Genomic DNA, 15,984 nt, shown 5'->3' on the forward strand with positions numbered 1-15,984 from the left:
CCCGTGCTTAGCAGTCTCTGCTCTGCAGCCAGGTTAATAGCAGAAATGTTTTCCTGAAATACCTGGGAACTTGCAAAATATGATATCGTTGTGTGGAATATATCCAATCGAATGTGCTAGTGTGCCCAAAGGGCCCTCGCCTACGTGCTACATCCTAGGGGTCGGAATTGCTCGGTCATCACACTTGATTGGTGCATTTAGACCTTCCAGCTCTTCTGGCTTGCGGTCCCCCAGCCTCAGTAATTGAACAGCTGGAAATACAACAATCAAGAGGTATCTTTTTGAATCATCAATTACTGACACAGACTAGAGCTCAGCAGTTCTGAAGATGGGGGCTTTCTATCAAGTTATGCTAGAGAAAGAGGAAAACATTAATTGTTAGGGTTTGAGGACAGGTCATTCCACCAGAACAACAACAGGGAAAAATAATCATCAAAATCTATACACTGTGCAAACTGGAATTTGGGTGGATTGCAAACCAAAATATTATGAAAAAGCCTCCCATTAAAGTGTCCTGGGCAGACTGTACCACATCTTTTTTGTAACTTAAGGGTCTCCATGACTCATCCCAGCCTACATAACTTACTCAGCAAGTCTCTCAGACTGCATCATCCCAGGAATGCAAGTGATTTCAGGTTATTTGCTGTGAACTGCTCCTGAATTACGCCAAAGGAAGACAGACCCCCTTACAGACTAAATGTTCATCGTACACGTGTGGGCTCATGACAAGCATGCACAGCCACATGGATCCCACTCACTACACTGACATATCTCTATATCTGCCAGTGCAGATGAACCACTTCTCTTTGAAACTGAAAGATGGGCCTCCAGACCAGTAGAAAAGTCATTTGTATAGATGAGGCAGGAGACAGGGAAGCATGGCAATGACGATGAGGGGTAAAATGATTCAGTGATTCTAATGTGGGGACTGTACTCTTGATGTCTGCACTGATATATGACAGACAGACAGACACACACACTTTTCTCTCTCAGCTGTCATCAGGTTGCTGCCACACAACGGTACTAATCAGTTTTTTGGGGCATTTCCTACCTTCAGATATACAGTTGTGTCCCGTGTTGATGCCAAGGGAAACTTCATGCATTCATTTGAGAACAGAATAAGGCCCTGAATTTCTAACCACTCACCCCACCCCTATCTACCATTTGACATCATCACTGTTCCAGATAAAATAATTTGAAGCAAAGTGACCCTAACCTTGAATTAACAGTAAATGAGTAAAGTTAAAGATTAGATACATTGATTTCACCAAGGCACCTATTGCTTCAACCGGGCACAGGGTGCGGTGGCTTATGTATGTGATTCCTGTCAGTGCTAAAGAGAATTAATCACTTCCATTAACCTCCCCCACCTCTCCACCCCTTGAACACTGATTGAAAAGTAGATCTCTACCTTAGGTTAGGACCCCAATTCTGGGATTTTAGAGACTTCAATGATTTGTACATAGAAGAGAAATAAACTTAATTTTTGAGTAATCCATCAGGATTAGCAGAAGGTTCTTTGCTTTTGTAACTCAGACTAATGGGCAAAAGAAAATAGACTGGACATCAGCAAAAGTTTCTTAACCATGAGGTTTATTAGGCTGTGGAATAGTCTCCCAAGGCAGCCTTGTCATGTGAATCATTGCTAGACTTGCCACATAATTGCAAATGTACTTTAGGGAAGAATCCTGCACTGGCAGAGTGATAAGCATGGTGACCTAATAGGTATTTTCATCTCTGATTTCAGATGTTCATTCATGTACTACTTTCTGCACATTACATACAATTATAGAATCATAGATATCAGGGTTAGAAGGGACCTCAGGAGGTCATCTAGTCCAACCCCCTGCTCAAAGCAGGACCTAATCCCCAACTAAATCATCCCAGCCAGGGCTTTGTCAAACCTGATCTTAAAAATCTCTAAGGAAGGAGATTCCACCACCTCCCTAGGTAACGCATTCCAGTGCTTCACCACCCTCCTAGTGAAAAAGATTTTCCTAATATCCAACCTAAACCTCCCCCACTGCAACTTGAGACCATTACTCCTTGTTCTGTTATCTGTTACCACTGAGAACAGTCTAGATCCATCCTCTTTGGAACCCCCTTTCAGGTAGTTGAAAGCAGCTATCAAATTCCCCCTCATTCTTCTCTTCTGCAGACTAAACAATCCCAGTTCCCTCAGCCTCTCCTCATAAGTCATGTGCTCCAGCCCCCAAATAATTTTTGTTGCCCTCCGCTGGACGTTTTCCAATTTTTCCACATCCTTCTTGTAGTATGGGGCCCAAAACTGGACACGGTACTCCAGATGAGGCCTCACCAATGTCGAACAGAGGGGAATGATCACGTCCCTTGATCTCCTGGCAATGCCCCTACTTATACATCCCAAAATGCCATTGGCCTTCTTGGCAACAAGGGCACACTGTTGACTCATATCCAGCTTCTAGTCCACCATAACCCCTAGGTCCTTTTCTGCAGAACAGCTGCCTTGCCACTCGGTCCCTAGTCTGTAGCAGTGCATGAGATTCTTCCTTCCTAAGTGCAGGACTCTGCACTTGTCCTTGTTGAACCTCATCAGATTTCTTTTGGCCCAATCTTCTAATTTGTCATACCATTTATTACTCCCTTAGATCATTAGCAGACTTGAAAGAGAGATTTTCCCACTGCTTAGAATATTTGAGTGATCCTTAATCAAAAATCAATCCAGACATATTGTCATTGCTGATCTTGCCAGTTTTGCAACTGTTCTGAGATATGTGTGTGAGAGTGAGGACTTGCTATCTTACAAGGCCATTGTGTTCTGTGGTGAATCTTGCCAAAGCTCGGATTCTGACTCCAGCCAAAGGAGATGCTGAGCTGGGCGGAGAAAGCTCTCGTTCAATCCCAAATGTGCTGAAGTGGGGCTTTGAAAAAAGAGACCATTTATACACAGTGCAGTTTATTTGGCTAGTCGCTTTGTTTTCCTTTGGCTGTTGTGTCAGATATTTGTGGTTGACGTTCCACTGTAGCCTGGCTTCTCCGTCTGCTGAATTTTGCAGTGGGGTTAGAGTCCTGTGTTTGACATCACAATCTCTTGCCACAGGGAAATATACTTAGGGAGACTTAGTTTAGCAGACTTTTGTCTAAACACACATCTTTGTTAGTCATCAGTATTCTTCTTGATGCAGTTGATAACCCAGGAAAGAGAAACAGATTTATATTTGTTATAGTCTCAAGGTTTTCCCAACATGAAAGGGGATACAGAAAATTACTGGCAAATCACACTGTCTTCTAATACATATTTTAGATGAATAAAAAGGAAAAAAAAAAACTGACTGGCATATTTTCTCTAGATGTTCTTTTGTTTTCCACGTCATTTTTCCGTCTTTTTTATACTGTTTCCATTGGAAACTGCAACTGGGATCATCATGTAGAATAAATTAGTAAAACTTAGAAGCAGAAATCAACACCCTTCTGATTTTGCTTCTTAGCCAGAAAAAAGAGAGCAGCTGCTGTTACTGAATTCTTCTCTTCTGTCTCTGCTCTCCCCTTGCTCCATGCCAGTACGTGCACCATGTGGTGAAAGGTACTTATGGGGCTACTGAAGGATGCCACTTCTCCCTGCCAACCCTCTGAGTTTCTTGGAAACTATTCTCTAATGTAAACATTATAAAGATATTGCCTAGTACTGTTAATTTATCACTTAGACCAGATGGGTAGTAAGATGCCTATTAACATTCACAAAGTGAGCATTCAGTTCCTTAACTTTTTTAAACAGATCACCCTGAAATTACTTAGATTTATAACATAAATTTTGTCCATGTTCCAAACTTTTCATCTTATAACTTTAATGAGATGTCCACTCTAAAATGGCAATGGTAGCCTAAACCAAATACCTCACCCTTCTTTGGAGAAGGGGAAATTTAATTTCAGATAAGGCTATTTGAGTTTTCAGCAAGTCTGATGGTAAATGTTTTATCCTGTATTTAAAACCTTAACTATTTTAGTCTCAGGGTTTTCCACTCTAATGTAAGGTGTTGCATAATTGTGATTGCAGTGGTTATGTGATGAATATAAACGTTTACAGTGCAGGAATGGAGAGTTGTTTTTTTTAATCTGTGTTCTTATCTGTAGGTATGTTAGAAGTGTAGATAATAGGGTTTGTAAACCTGCCTGCCTTTACTGTCTCCAATAACACCCGCCTCCTCCAAATCCTAAGCCCCTTTGTCTGTCCTGCAGAACAACTTCTCTGTCTTTATGGGATAATTAGTGTGGACAATTGCTGCTTTTCCCATTGGGTTTGAGGTGCAGTGGGCCATGAAGGAATCTGTAATGACATGAAAAGTCACTAGAAGCATGGATGGTGGTTGAATAGCAACAGTTACCTCTCTGAATAGATTTAATTAAATAATAATAAAAAAATCTTTGTGTTGAGCTGGGGGAAGGGAGGATTCACTAATCTATTTGTACATGACAATGTGTTTTTGTATCTCAGCAGCTCAAGGAAGAAACCAGGCGGGGTTTTGCAGCTCTGGAAGACCCATTGGCAGGACTCCTGGACATGCTGGAGAGCAGCAGTGACTGGAAGGGGAAAGGGCAGTCCCTGGGGTATTACATCACCAATGAGTTGCAACTTTGGATAAAGGAACATCCTGCTGTTCAGCAGGTTAGAGAGAGAAAGAGACAGAGCCTGGAGAAAAGAGAGAGGGATATTCATGCTCCCAAACTGTCTCCCCCTCCTCCAATCACTTTATTCCATAGTCCAGTTTCCATTAGTGTACCCACAAGCATAACGTGACCTGCTGATGGAATTCATACTGAGGTAGCATGTTCCAGTGACGCTGGCCTGAGAGTGAAACACCACCAATGGTGCTAAAATATCTTCCCATTTCCTCCCACTGCCTAGAATTTCTGTCTCCCCAAATCAAGCTGCCTTGCTGGAATATGGACCTTTCAGTCTTTTCCCTGGCTGGAGGCTTTCCCATTGGAACCAACATCCCATAAGCCCAATCACTGTATGCTCTTCCAGTTTTGCACATAGAAGACAATTACTGTATGATTATGTAACTCTGGCAATGTGGTAGCAGCTTCTGTCACTCAGAGTGCTGAAAGTGGTAACAATATGAATCTTCCTGGTAGCTTGGGTGATCAAACTGAAGTTGTAGGGTCATCAAAGTAGTAATTCATTCATTTCCTTGGCCTGTTGCATTCTGATACCTTGAGATTTTTCCTTTCTCTATATTGCTCCCTGTGAACTTTAGGTGATTTTGTCTTTGTACTGTTTCATTTTTCATTTTTTTTTTCAAACTGCCTGAGTTTGCGAGTTCAGCTTCTCCATTCAGAGCCACGAGAACTCTATTTTCTGCCATTACAGTCTGTTGTAGTTGAATCAAACACAGGGTTGAGAGTCAAGAACTCCAAAGTTTTAATAGAATGATTATGTATGAAAGTATGTATTAGTAATTGTGTCATGACACCATCCTTTTGCCTCAGGGCCGCTCCAGGGCCTGGGAACAAGACTGGGAATAAAATTGAGTTCTCATGCATAGCAGGGAAAGGTTGCCTGTGGAGAGCTGGTGGATGCAAGCGCCACGAGGTTTGTTTCTACTGTGGGCACGTACCACAAAAGGAACCTCCTCTGACCTGGTTTCTTACTCTCGTGTTGAGTTGGAGGTGTGAATAGTGCAAGAAGTTAGCAAAAAGGGGTGTTCCCCCATGCTCAGATTAATGTTTGCACCAGGCCTCTCCAAGTTCTACTCCACCAACATTTAATATTGTTTTAACTGGCTACTGTGAAGTAATGTGTGTCATAGGCACCAACTTCTGCTGGCGCCGGTGGGTGCTCAACCTGCCTCTGCCCCCGGCCCGGCGCCAACTTCACCTCTGTTCTGCTCCCTCCCGCCTCTGCCCTGCCCCCATTCCAACCCCTTCCCCAAAGTCCCCACTCCAACTCCACCCCCTCCCTGCCCCATTGGACTCCTTCCCCAAATCCCTGCCCCAGCCCTGCCTCTTCCCCACCTCCTCCCCTGAGTGAGCCGCGTTCCCGCTCCTCCCACCTCCCTCCCGGAGCTTGTTACGCCACGAAACAGGTGTTTCGTGGTGGCAAGCGCTGAGAGCTAGTGGGAGAAGCAGGGACGCGCTGTGCTCAGGGGAGGAGGCGGAGGTGAGGTGGTGGGGGAGGGGAGCTTGGCTGCCGGTGGGTCCACCAATTTTTCTCTGTGGGTGCTCCAGCGCCAGAGCACCCACAGAGTCGGTGCCTATGATGTGTGTAGCGTGTTGCCCTGATTTCTGTGTCAAAGTTCAAGGGGGAGCTGGAGAACCCCTTTCCAATGCATTGCCTTGTCTGATGTTTTAAAAAGCTACATTTTGGACTGTCATTGAATTCTGTTGGTCTTTATGAAACCTGTGTTTGACTCTGATTTCTTAGTCTGGCTTGAGGCTGAAGAAACTCCAGGCCCGAGTATTCAGAATACTAGCCCAGAGCCAAGTTAATCTCCTTGACCCGCTGATTGGCATTTTTCAGCTACGTACAGCAGACCAGAACAGTTTGCTTGGACATGTTGGTCATGTTTACCACAAGGGCAAGTACAAAGAGGTGGGTCCTGATTTTCAACTTGATTTGCACACTGAGAGCTCTGATTCTGTTTGTGTCTGGGCCTGTTTTTCGTTATGTTTCTGTGTAAGTTCTATTTTGTAATGGCAGCAAGGGCTGTGCGTGGTGTAATTTCGTATGGTCGTTGTACTTGGCGATACTTATTTACTCTTCCTTCAACCTCATGCCTCATAGTGGGTGAGCACACAACTCCAGTCAAACTCAACTCCGTTTGTGAGGTTCGCAAGAATTTGGTTAATTTTTTGGGTACTTTATTTTGGGTGCTTAATAAAATAAAAAAATATCCCTTCCACATGTCCTGGTTTTGACCAGTAATGGAATATTGTGAGGGACATCTTTTGTGGTATATATCACCTGACTGAAAATCTTGCCAGCGAGATTCTCTGTTTTATGGGATTACTGAATCAAGGTGTTTTGACTAATTTCAAGTGTGATTGTAAATAAGATTTTGCTGGACATTTGAGGCTCCAGGGACACAGATGAGTTTTTCACTGCTATCTTTTGGAAAATGCAGATTCCTTCAAGCATTTTGAACTGGAAAGCTCCAAATTGTGTGTGAAGCTGTTTTTCTAGGATCCTTTCCCTGACTTGAGCACTCCTTGGGCAGGAAGAGTTGGCTCATAATCCTTTTTCCTTAAGAAGAAGAACCAAATAAGGTGTTTTTTTTCAGTGTTGTCCATGGGATATCAGAGCTATTTCATTTCCCTTACCCATATCTTCCTCCCAATTATAGTATCGCCAAAAGAACAAATGCAAGTGCTGGGCCTGTATGCTCCAAGACAGAGTAGAGTAACAGAATGTGACAGACAATCCTGGCACTAGGACTATGAGGCCTCTGCTGCAAGCCATGGTGAGGATGTCTACATTGTGCTTTCATAGAATCATAGAATACCAGGGTTGGAAGGGACCTCAGGTCATCTAGTCCCACCCCCTGCTCAAAGCAGGGCCAATCCCCAATTTTTGCCCCAGATCCCAAATGGTCCCCTCAAGGATTGAACTCACAACCCTGGGTTTAGCAGGCCACTGCTCAAACCACTGAGCTATCCCTGTGCTGATTCTACTGTAGCCCTCTGTAGGGCTCCTTTCAGATGGGGCAGTAACAAATATTCAGATGTGAGCCTCTTCGCCCCCTTCTGTCCCACCTTAAGTCTTCGGAAGGTTGAAATCCTTCTAAATATTTGATATTATTCTCTGCTTTTTCCAACTTCTTGTTTAAACCCTAAGGGTTATCTATAGAATGGGGCACCAAGATTTCAGGCTTTACTCCAGAGAAATACACTCCCTTTAGGCCACTGGACACATTTAATATTCTTATGTGAACAATGCACAGTTTTTTCAGAGGTCTGCATCCTTGCCTCACATGTTCATGTCCCACCCCTCACAAATTGCATAAGAGAACAGTGTCTCTGCAGACAATGAAGTCCCTGATGTTCCCAGAGACTGGTGTGCTTGTTATCTCATTTACTTCTAAAGGAGAACTGATCCCTCCCATGGCCTTCAATATTAGAACTTCTCGAAGGCTGAACCAATTTATCTGTCAGAATAACAGTAATTTGTGCAGCTGAGCAAAGCATTCTCTTGGGATTTGTGAATTTTGGGTTGTCTCCTCCAGTGCTATTAGAATACTGTGGCTATGGATGGAAGTAGTGGGGGGATAAAAAATAGTTATGGGAAGATAAATCTTGAATTATTTGGAGATAGCACCCTTTTGTTGTCAGATGCCACAGAAGTGAATAATTCCTGCTACTAAGAGTTACGAGCACTTCAGGAATGGATGGTGTTCGTAACTCTGAAATGTTCGTAACTCTGAACAAAATGTTAGGGTGGTTCTTTCAAAAGTTTACAATGGAACATTGACTTAATACAGCTTTGAAACTGTACTATGCGGAAGAAAAATGCTGCTTTCTCTTAAATTTTTTAGTAGTTTATGTTTAGCACAGTACTGTACTGTATTTGCTTTTTTTTTTTCCGGTCTCTGCTGTTGCCTGATTGCGTACTTTTGGTTTCAAATAAGGTATGATTGGTCAATTCGTAACTCTGGTTTTCGTAATTCTGAGGTTCTGCTGTAATAGTGGCAGGTAGTATATGCATTCTGTGAGGCACCCCTGGAGTAGGCGAGGATGAGATGAGCCTCACTGGCCACTGGATGGCACTAGTGCTCCCAAAACATACAGAGGGAGCTTTATTTTTCTGACTGTAAGTAAGGTGGCAGTTAAGGAAAAAGGCAGAAGTGGCTGTGTGGCAAGTTTCTGGATGTGTATCCATTCTGGTGTGAATGCAGTTGATGGCAGCTGCTGATGGAATGCAGTACTATGGTGTTGACAAAAAGGGGTTTTAAAGCTGACGATTAGAGTGTATGCTATTGTTTGGTAACGAGGGTAGTATCTAAGCAGAGGGATTTAAAATGTCTATTTATACAGTTCCAGCTGGGGTGCCTTTAGATATAGTTCCTCTTTCTTATATAGCTGCTTCATGAGCCAAGCATAGTTGCAAGGTGAGTTTCAGTAGTTGTCCTAAACCATACATTGAGCTATCTAGTGTTTGTGTATTAGACCGTTTTGTGTTCAGGCTGAGCCTGGACTAAATTCATGCACACCATGTGTTGTGCAGGACTCCAAGGCGCTGATAGTATTGTAGTCTTTCAGAACTGTCTTTCTTGAGCTCTCCATTTCGGTGTTGGTGAATGGCTTTATGAAAACCAAGATGGCCACCGGTATTTTTAAACAATGATGGAATTCAGCAGACCAGAGGCTAATATAGTACGATGCTATTCTGTGAAGAGACGCTGAATAGGCCAGGCTGTGCTTTAGAAGAATGAGGGGTAGGCAGAAGGCAAGCTAGTGTTTCATGGTCATCTTATGTTACACTTCAGCCTTTCAAAGAGTGTCTGGGGCTGGTTGAATGAACCTCTCCTGCACTCCAAATGCAGGAATCTAAAGACAAAGGAGACTCTTGTCACTTGCAGGCCCCTTTAGCGAATAAAAGCCATTGTCACATGAACGGGGCAGTCTGGCAGGCTGTGCATGCTTCAGTGCCCCATGATATCGCTAAGTCTCAGCAGAAATCACATTCAGTGCCCTGTCAGCTTTGATTAGCGGGGTCTCATGACTTAATGTGCTGCGATATTTCATGTCTAAGGGTGGCGGCTGTCTTTCTGGGGGATGAATGCGCTCTATTGTCCACTGAGTTATTTTATTTACATTTTTTAAACAGCTTATAAAGGTAAAAAGATAGCTGTGCTAAAAAAAAAATCAAATTCCTTTGCTTGTGGATCAGAGGTAAGTGCTTCTCGGGTCAGATACAGTGAAACTTGTTTTCGCAATCAGCATCAAAGTTCTGGTTTTGTTTAACAGCTTTATATTAAATTCTGAACAGGTGGTAGTGGAGCTGGGTTTAGGAAGGAAACAATAAATAATCTTTTTAGCCTCTGACAACCAGAAATATTCCTGGGCTTGAGAGAACTCCCACTCAAAGCTCTCTGCATTAGAAATCTAGGGACTTTTTTCTTTTTCTGTTTGTTTTTTATACAAGAACATTGGGGTTAAGGTTTAGCAGGGATGGGGAGATAATTTTTGCATTTCATTTTTAACAAATAAATGACCTTCTCCTTCTGTATTTATTGATTTTGTACAGAAAATGGATTTCATAAATATATTGAATTGAGCTAATATTTGCTAGTTTTCAATAAAAGAGACAGATTTGATAATTGTATCTAGGGCTAATTGCTAAAATTAGGAATTAGGTGATAAAGGCATTAAAATATACCATTTATTTATTTTAATCTTAGTGGTCTCTAACAAAAACTGCAGTAACACAGGTTAGGGTTGAGAGTACATGTCAGTAATTTAGAGTAAAATACATTACTGGGATGGTTTAATTATTCCAAAAAACAAGAATGATAAACCCAGGAAATTCAGAGTTAGGGATAAACTTAAAATAAATCCAAACTTGTTAAGGGTCTAGCAATTCACATTTCAGACAGGCAGACTACCTTAACTCAGCCTTCTAGTGATGCCTAATATGATTATGATTATAGCATATTCATGTTTGTAGTCTTAAATTTATTAGATTCAACTGATGTTAGAATATACATTATATTGTTCTTTTGCTATGGTGTCACTATAGGGCAGAGTTAAAGCTGTTTGGGTTCTCTAACTGACTTTCCAGATGTTAATATGTTTGGATTGCTTTTAAATTTAATCTTAACTGCGACTTTCCTGGGTTGCTTTGTGCACAATTAAAACATCCCTGTAATGTATTTTACCCCAAAACACTGATATGTTAACTGCATTTTAATATAGTTCTTGTGTGGAAATTTTCTTTTTTTAATTAAAAAATTAAGATGTGAACAATAAAAAAGAAACTCAATGAGGATGTTATCATGTGCTAAAGGAGTTGGCGGATGTGATTGCAGAGCCATTGGCCATTATCTTTGAAAATGCATGGGGATCGGGGGAAGTCTTGGACGACTGGAAAAAGGCTAATGTAGTGCCCATTGTGACGGGGCAAGGCCAGATGGCTATAGAAAAGTAGTGGGAGATAGATATATTGGCTCCAGGCTAAACAAATCCCTGGTACCAGGTTAAGTGAAATGGAAGCAGCTCCAGGTCAATTAAGACAGCTGGGGCTAATTAAGAACTTTCCAGAAGGCAGGGAGAATGCTAGGTTGATTCGGACACCTGAAGCCAATCCGGGCTGGCAGAAACTAGTTAAAAACCTCCCAGTTAGTCAGGTGGGTGTGCGTGTCAGGAGCTGTGGAAGGAAGTTGTGCTGTTGGAGAGGCTGAGTAGTACACACCATATCAGGCACAAGGAAGGAGGCCCTGAGGTAAGGGTGAAGTGGAGCTTGAGGAAGTGAGGGCTGCTGTGGGGGAAATAGCCCAGGGAATTGTACATGTCATGTTTCTAAAAGGTCAGCTACCAGAGCTGATACTATTAGGGTCCCTGGGCTGGAGCCCGGAGGTAAAAGGTGGACCCGGGCTCCCCCACCCCCTGATAAATCACTGAGACTGGGAGACAACAGAGACTGTGCAAGGAAGGATAACTTCCCCTCACCTCCCTTGCTGGCTTATGATGAAAATGGCTCAGTAGACTGTGACCCTTGTCTCGAGAGAAAGAAGGGTTACGTGGAGGGTCACAGTGAGCCTCTGAGGCTAGCGAAATCCGCCAGGAAACGCCGGACCCACGGAGGCAAGGACAGAGCTTTGTCACACCATCTTTAAAAAAGGGAAGAAGGAAGATCCGGGGAACTACAGACCAGTCAGCCTCACCTCAGTCCCTAGAAATCATGGAGGAGGTCCTCAAGGAATCAATTCTGAAGCACTTAGAGGAGAGGAAAGTGATCAGGAAGAGTCAGCATGGATTCACCAAGGGCAAGGCATGCCTGTCTAATCTAATTGCCTTCTATGATGAGATAACTGGCTCTGTGGAGGAGGCAAAGCAGAGAACGTGTTATTCCTTGACTTTAGCAAAGCTTTTGACATGGTCTCCCATAGTATTCTTGCCAGCAAGTTAAAGAGGTATGGGCTGGATGAATGGACTATAAGGTGGATAGAAAGCTGGCTAGATTGTCGGGCTCAACGGGTAGTGATCAATGGCTCCATGTCTAGTTGGCAGCCGATATCAAGCAGAGTGCCCCAAGGGTCAGTCCTGGGGCCGTTTTTGTTCAATATCTTCATTAATGATCTGGAGGATGGCCTGGAGTGCACCCTCAGCAAGTTTGCAGATGACACTAAACTGGGAGGAGAGGTAGATATGCTGGAGGGTAGGGATAGGATACAGAGAGCCCTAGACAAATTAGGGGATTGTGCCAAAAGAAATCTGATGAGGTTCAACAAGGACAAGTGCAGAGTCCTGCACTTAGGATGGAAGAATCCCATGCACCACCACAGACTGGGGACCAAATGGCTAGGCAGCAGTTCTGCAGAAAAGGACCTAGGGGTGACAGTGGATGAGAAGCTGGATATGAGTCAACAGTGTGCCCTTGTTGCCAAGAAGGCTAGTGGCATTTTGGGGTGTATAAAGTAGGGGCATTGCCAGCAGATCAAGGGACGTGATTGTTCCCCTCTATTCGACATTGGTGAGGCCTCATCTGGAGTACTGTGTCCAGTTTTGGGCCCCACACTACAAGAAGGATATGGAAAAAATTAGAAAGCCTCCAGTGGAAGGCAACAAAAATGATTAGGGGGCTGGAGCACATGACTTCTGAGGAGAGGCTGACGGAACTGGGATTGTTTAGTCTGCGGAAAAGAAGAATGAGGGGGGATTTGATAGCTGCTTTCAGCTACCTGAAAGGGGGTACCAAAGAGGATGGCTCTAGACTGTTCTCAGTGGTAGCAGATGACAGAACGAGGAGTAATGGTCTCAAGTTGCAGTGGGGGAGGGTTAGGTTGGATATTAGGAAAAACTTTCTCACTGGGAGGGTGATGAAGCAGTGGAATGGGTTACCTAAGGAGGTGGTGGAATCTCCTACTTTTGAGGTTTTTAAGGTCAGGCTTGAGAAAGCCCTGGGTGGGATGATTTAGTTGGTGTTGGTCCTGCTTCGAGCAGGGGGTTGGACTAGATGACCTCCTGAGATCCCTTCCAACCCTGATATTCTATGATTCTATGTGATATTTCTAATTGGAAGACGGCAATATCAACGTTAAACCTTTTAGGGCCAGATTCACAGATACACGCTTGCTGCTTAATGTAACTCAGGCGCATCACAAAGTAGCCTGGCCAGACATACTGACTAGTTACACTGGGTTTAAAGCTGTGCTGTGTCATCGAAGCTGCACAAAACAGCCAGTGTTCGGTCCAGTTTCCCCTTTCCTTCAGTCTTCCAACATACTTATGTGCATGCGCATGCCCACAGGGTTCCAATCCAAATTCCCTGTCCCTCCTGTCCTCCAGATGCCTCTGCACACACACCCGATTCTCCTCCATCCTGTTCTCCACAGTGCCCTGCATGTGCACACACCTGTTTTCCCATCCCCCTGTACTTTGCCTTACACTGTGCATGTGTGTGTGCTCACACGCACCCACACATCTGAGTTTCCCCCTCTATTTGAGTAGATCTGGTGCAACAGGTAATATCTGAAGAAAAATACTTGCACTTATTGGTAAATGTTTTCATTTTTATTTTGTTTAGCTGGAAGTTTTCCCATCAGTAAAGGCTAAAGCACAAAATCTTCTTCAGATAAACAAAAAATCATCCTCTTTCAAAATCTCCCCCCCACATCCCATCATTCCTAATGGTCACCCCCAAATTGCGCTTAGGGAAGATGATGGCCCCCTGTGGGATGAGGTGGAGAAGAACACTGGGGAGCAGGTAAACGGTCATCTTTGCCTGTCATCCGAGTGCCACTGAGAACCATAGGAGAAGGTAGCCATTTTAAGAAGAATGTCTTAACTGAGGGCAAGCTGTGGGCATCGGTCCCCATGTGAACAGCATCTTGGATCATTTTTGTGTTTTGTCCAGATATGATGTTTATTCTGACTGCTGCTCGAACAGAGCCTGACCCAAAGCCCTTGGAAGACAATAAAAGGACTCATTGTCTTCAGTGGCTTTGGATCAGACCATTCGTCATCACCTTTTCTTCCTATTTTACCCTTTTTCCTGTATCAGGCACCCCTGTCAGTACATAGCCCTCATCACGTACCTGCCCTCCATAGGCTTGGGAAGGGAAATGGAAGAAAAATATATACCTTTCCCGTGCTTCTAATTTGATCCACTTTGGAAGTGCGTGGGAGGGGCAGGGGAGTTAATGTAGCCCAAATGCTTGCCTGGGTTATTTCTTTGCTGTTATTTTTATTCTTACTGGGAACTGGAATGCATTAGTAGGAGCAGAAAAGGCAGCACATGCTAGTATTCAGGATTGTAAGAGACATTTTCACATGTGGGTTATGTTGGTTTCCGAGTGCGTGTAGAGGCCTTCCTAATAAATGCATTGTGCATACAGACATCACAAGGATTTTAGGGTTCCTGGATAATGTGCTGAGGGGATCATTTTTAAAAGGTAGTTGTTGGTCTTGCTTAACAGTTGGAGGAGTGGTGAAGGCAGCTAGGATTTGGAATTCCGATTGCCTTGCTGATCCAACTTTGATCTGAGGCTTCTACAACTAAGTTAACAGGATTACTAGTTTCCAGTTATTCTGGCTACTCCTGGTCCAGTGTAGAGTATGCACAAAGCTGTGTGATGGAGAAATACTGAGTGACCGTGGTGGGGTTTATCTTTAAGTATCAGCTAAAGCACATAATCTATGTGCTGAAATACTTATCGGACAGCAAAATGAGTCCCTGAATGAGTTGTTACATCCCTGGAGATCTTATCCTCTGTAAAAATAGTATTAAAAATGGGGTAATTTTATAGAAGACTTTTTTGTGGAGTTGAACAATACCAAACATCACAATAACAAAATAAATATTAAAACAGATACAGTAGCCAAGTCAGTCACATCTTTAGTTCAGTTAGGCCTATCTCTTCTTTTATTATTCGTATTGTAAACATGCTGATACTATCTGATGTTGTCCTTTCTGTTCAAAGATCTGGACTCTGTAAATATACCCTTCAATAGGGCCTTCTGTTTGTTTGTTTCTAACACTGGTAGTCATAAAACCAAGAAAAGCATTTCAACAAATCACTTAAGTATGTGCTTAAGATTGAGATTTAACTCACTGAGGCCATGTCTACCCTACCAATTTGTGTTGACAAAAGTGACGTTGGCACCCAAAAGTCGACCTAATAAAAATCGTAATTTTGTGTTCACACTTGCTCCCTCTGTCAGCAGATCACATCCATACTGGGGGATCATCACTGACAGTGTGAGCAATGCACTGTGGGTACCTATCCTGCAGTCCTTCTGTCGGACAGTGCTAAATGTCCCGTGATGCATTGTGTTCTGTCCTATGGAGTCTGGGCTTTCTTTCGCGTCATTTTTCAACTGCCCTTCTTTGCTGTGCACCCTGTCATCTTTGTGAGAAGGGATGGATCCCGCACTGCTTTCCTATGCTCTATTAACTCTCCTGAAGACAGTGCAGATGGCAGTGCAGTTAATCGTGAATTTCCTAACTGAAGAAGACTTCCAGGCGCCCAACATTCTGCGTGATATGGATAGAAGCAACTTAGATTGCTTTTGGCATTCACAGAGCGGGTGTGCAGGGTAGAACGTTGCTTTTGGGCTCGGGAAACAAGCACTGAATGGTGAACATAAGAATGGCCATACTGGGTCAGACCAACGGTCCATCCAGCCCAATATCCTGTCTGCCGACAGTGGCCAATGCCAGGGGCTCCAGAGGGAGGGAATCTAACAGGTAATGATCAAGTGATCTCTCTCCTGTCATCCATCACCACCCTCTGACTAGCAGAGGCCAGGGACACCATTCCTTACCAATCCTGGCTAATAGCCATTAAT

The 15,984-nt window shown here is 43.5% G+C and overlaps 1 protein-coding gene across 11 annotated transcripts in view; it reads left to right on the plus strand.

Moving 5' to 3' along the window:
* Positions 1 to 15,984, plus strand: part of EXD3 (exonuclease 3'-5' domain containing 3) — a 573,796-nt gene that overhangs the window by 158,151 nt on the left and 399,661 nt on the right. For 9 of the 11 annotated variants that reach the window (XM_084650100.1, XM_084650101.1, XM_084650103.1 and 6 more), the window contains 2 exons: positions 4,472 to 4,642; positions 6,404 to 6,571. In XM_084650100.1, the coding sequence (XP_084506226.1) occupies positions 4,472 to 4,642; positions 6,404 to 6,571 (339 nt within the window). Of the gene's footprint in view, positions 1 to 4,471; positions 4,643 to 6,403; positions 6,572 to 9,677; positions 9,868 to 15,984 lie in introns of those variants that run through there. The other 2 variants (XM_084650097.1, XM_084650094.1) reach the window with 2 other exon arrangements.

Source organism: Lepidochelys olivacea (genome assembly GCF_965140295.1).
Source record: "Lepidochelys olivacea isolate rLepOli2 genome assembly, chromosome: 16".
NCBI classification, from domain to species: domain Eukaryota; kingdom Metazoa; phylum Chordata; order Testudines; family Cheloniidae; genus Lepidochelys; species Lepidochelys olivacea.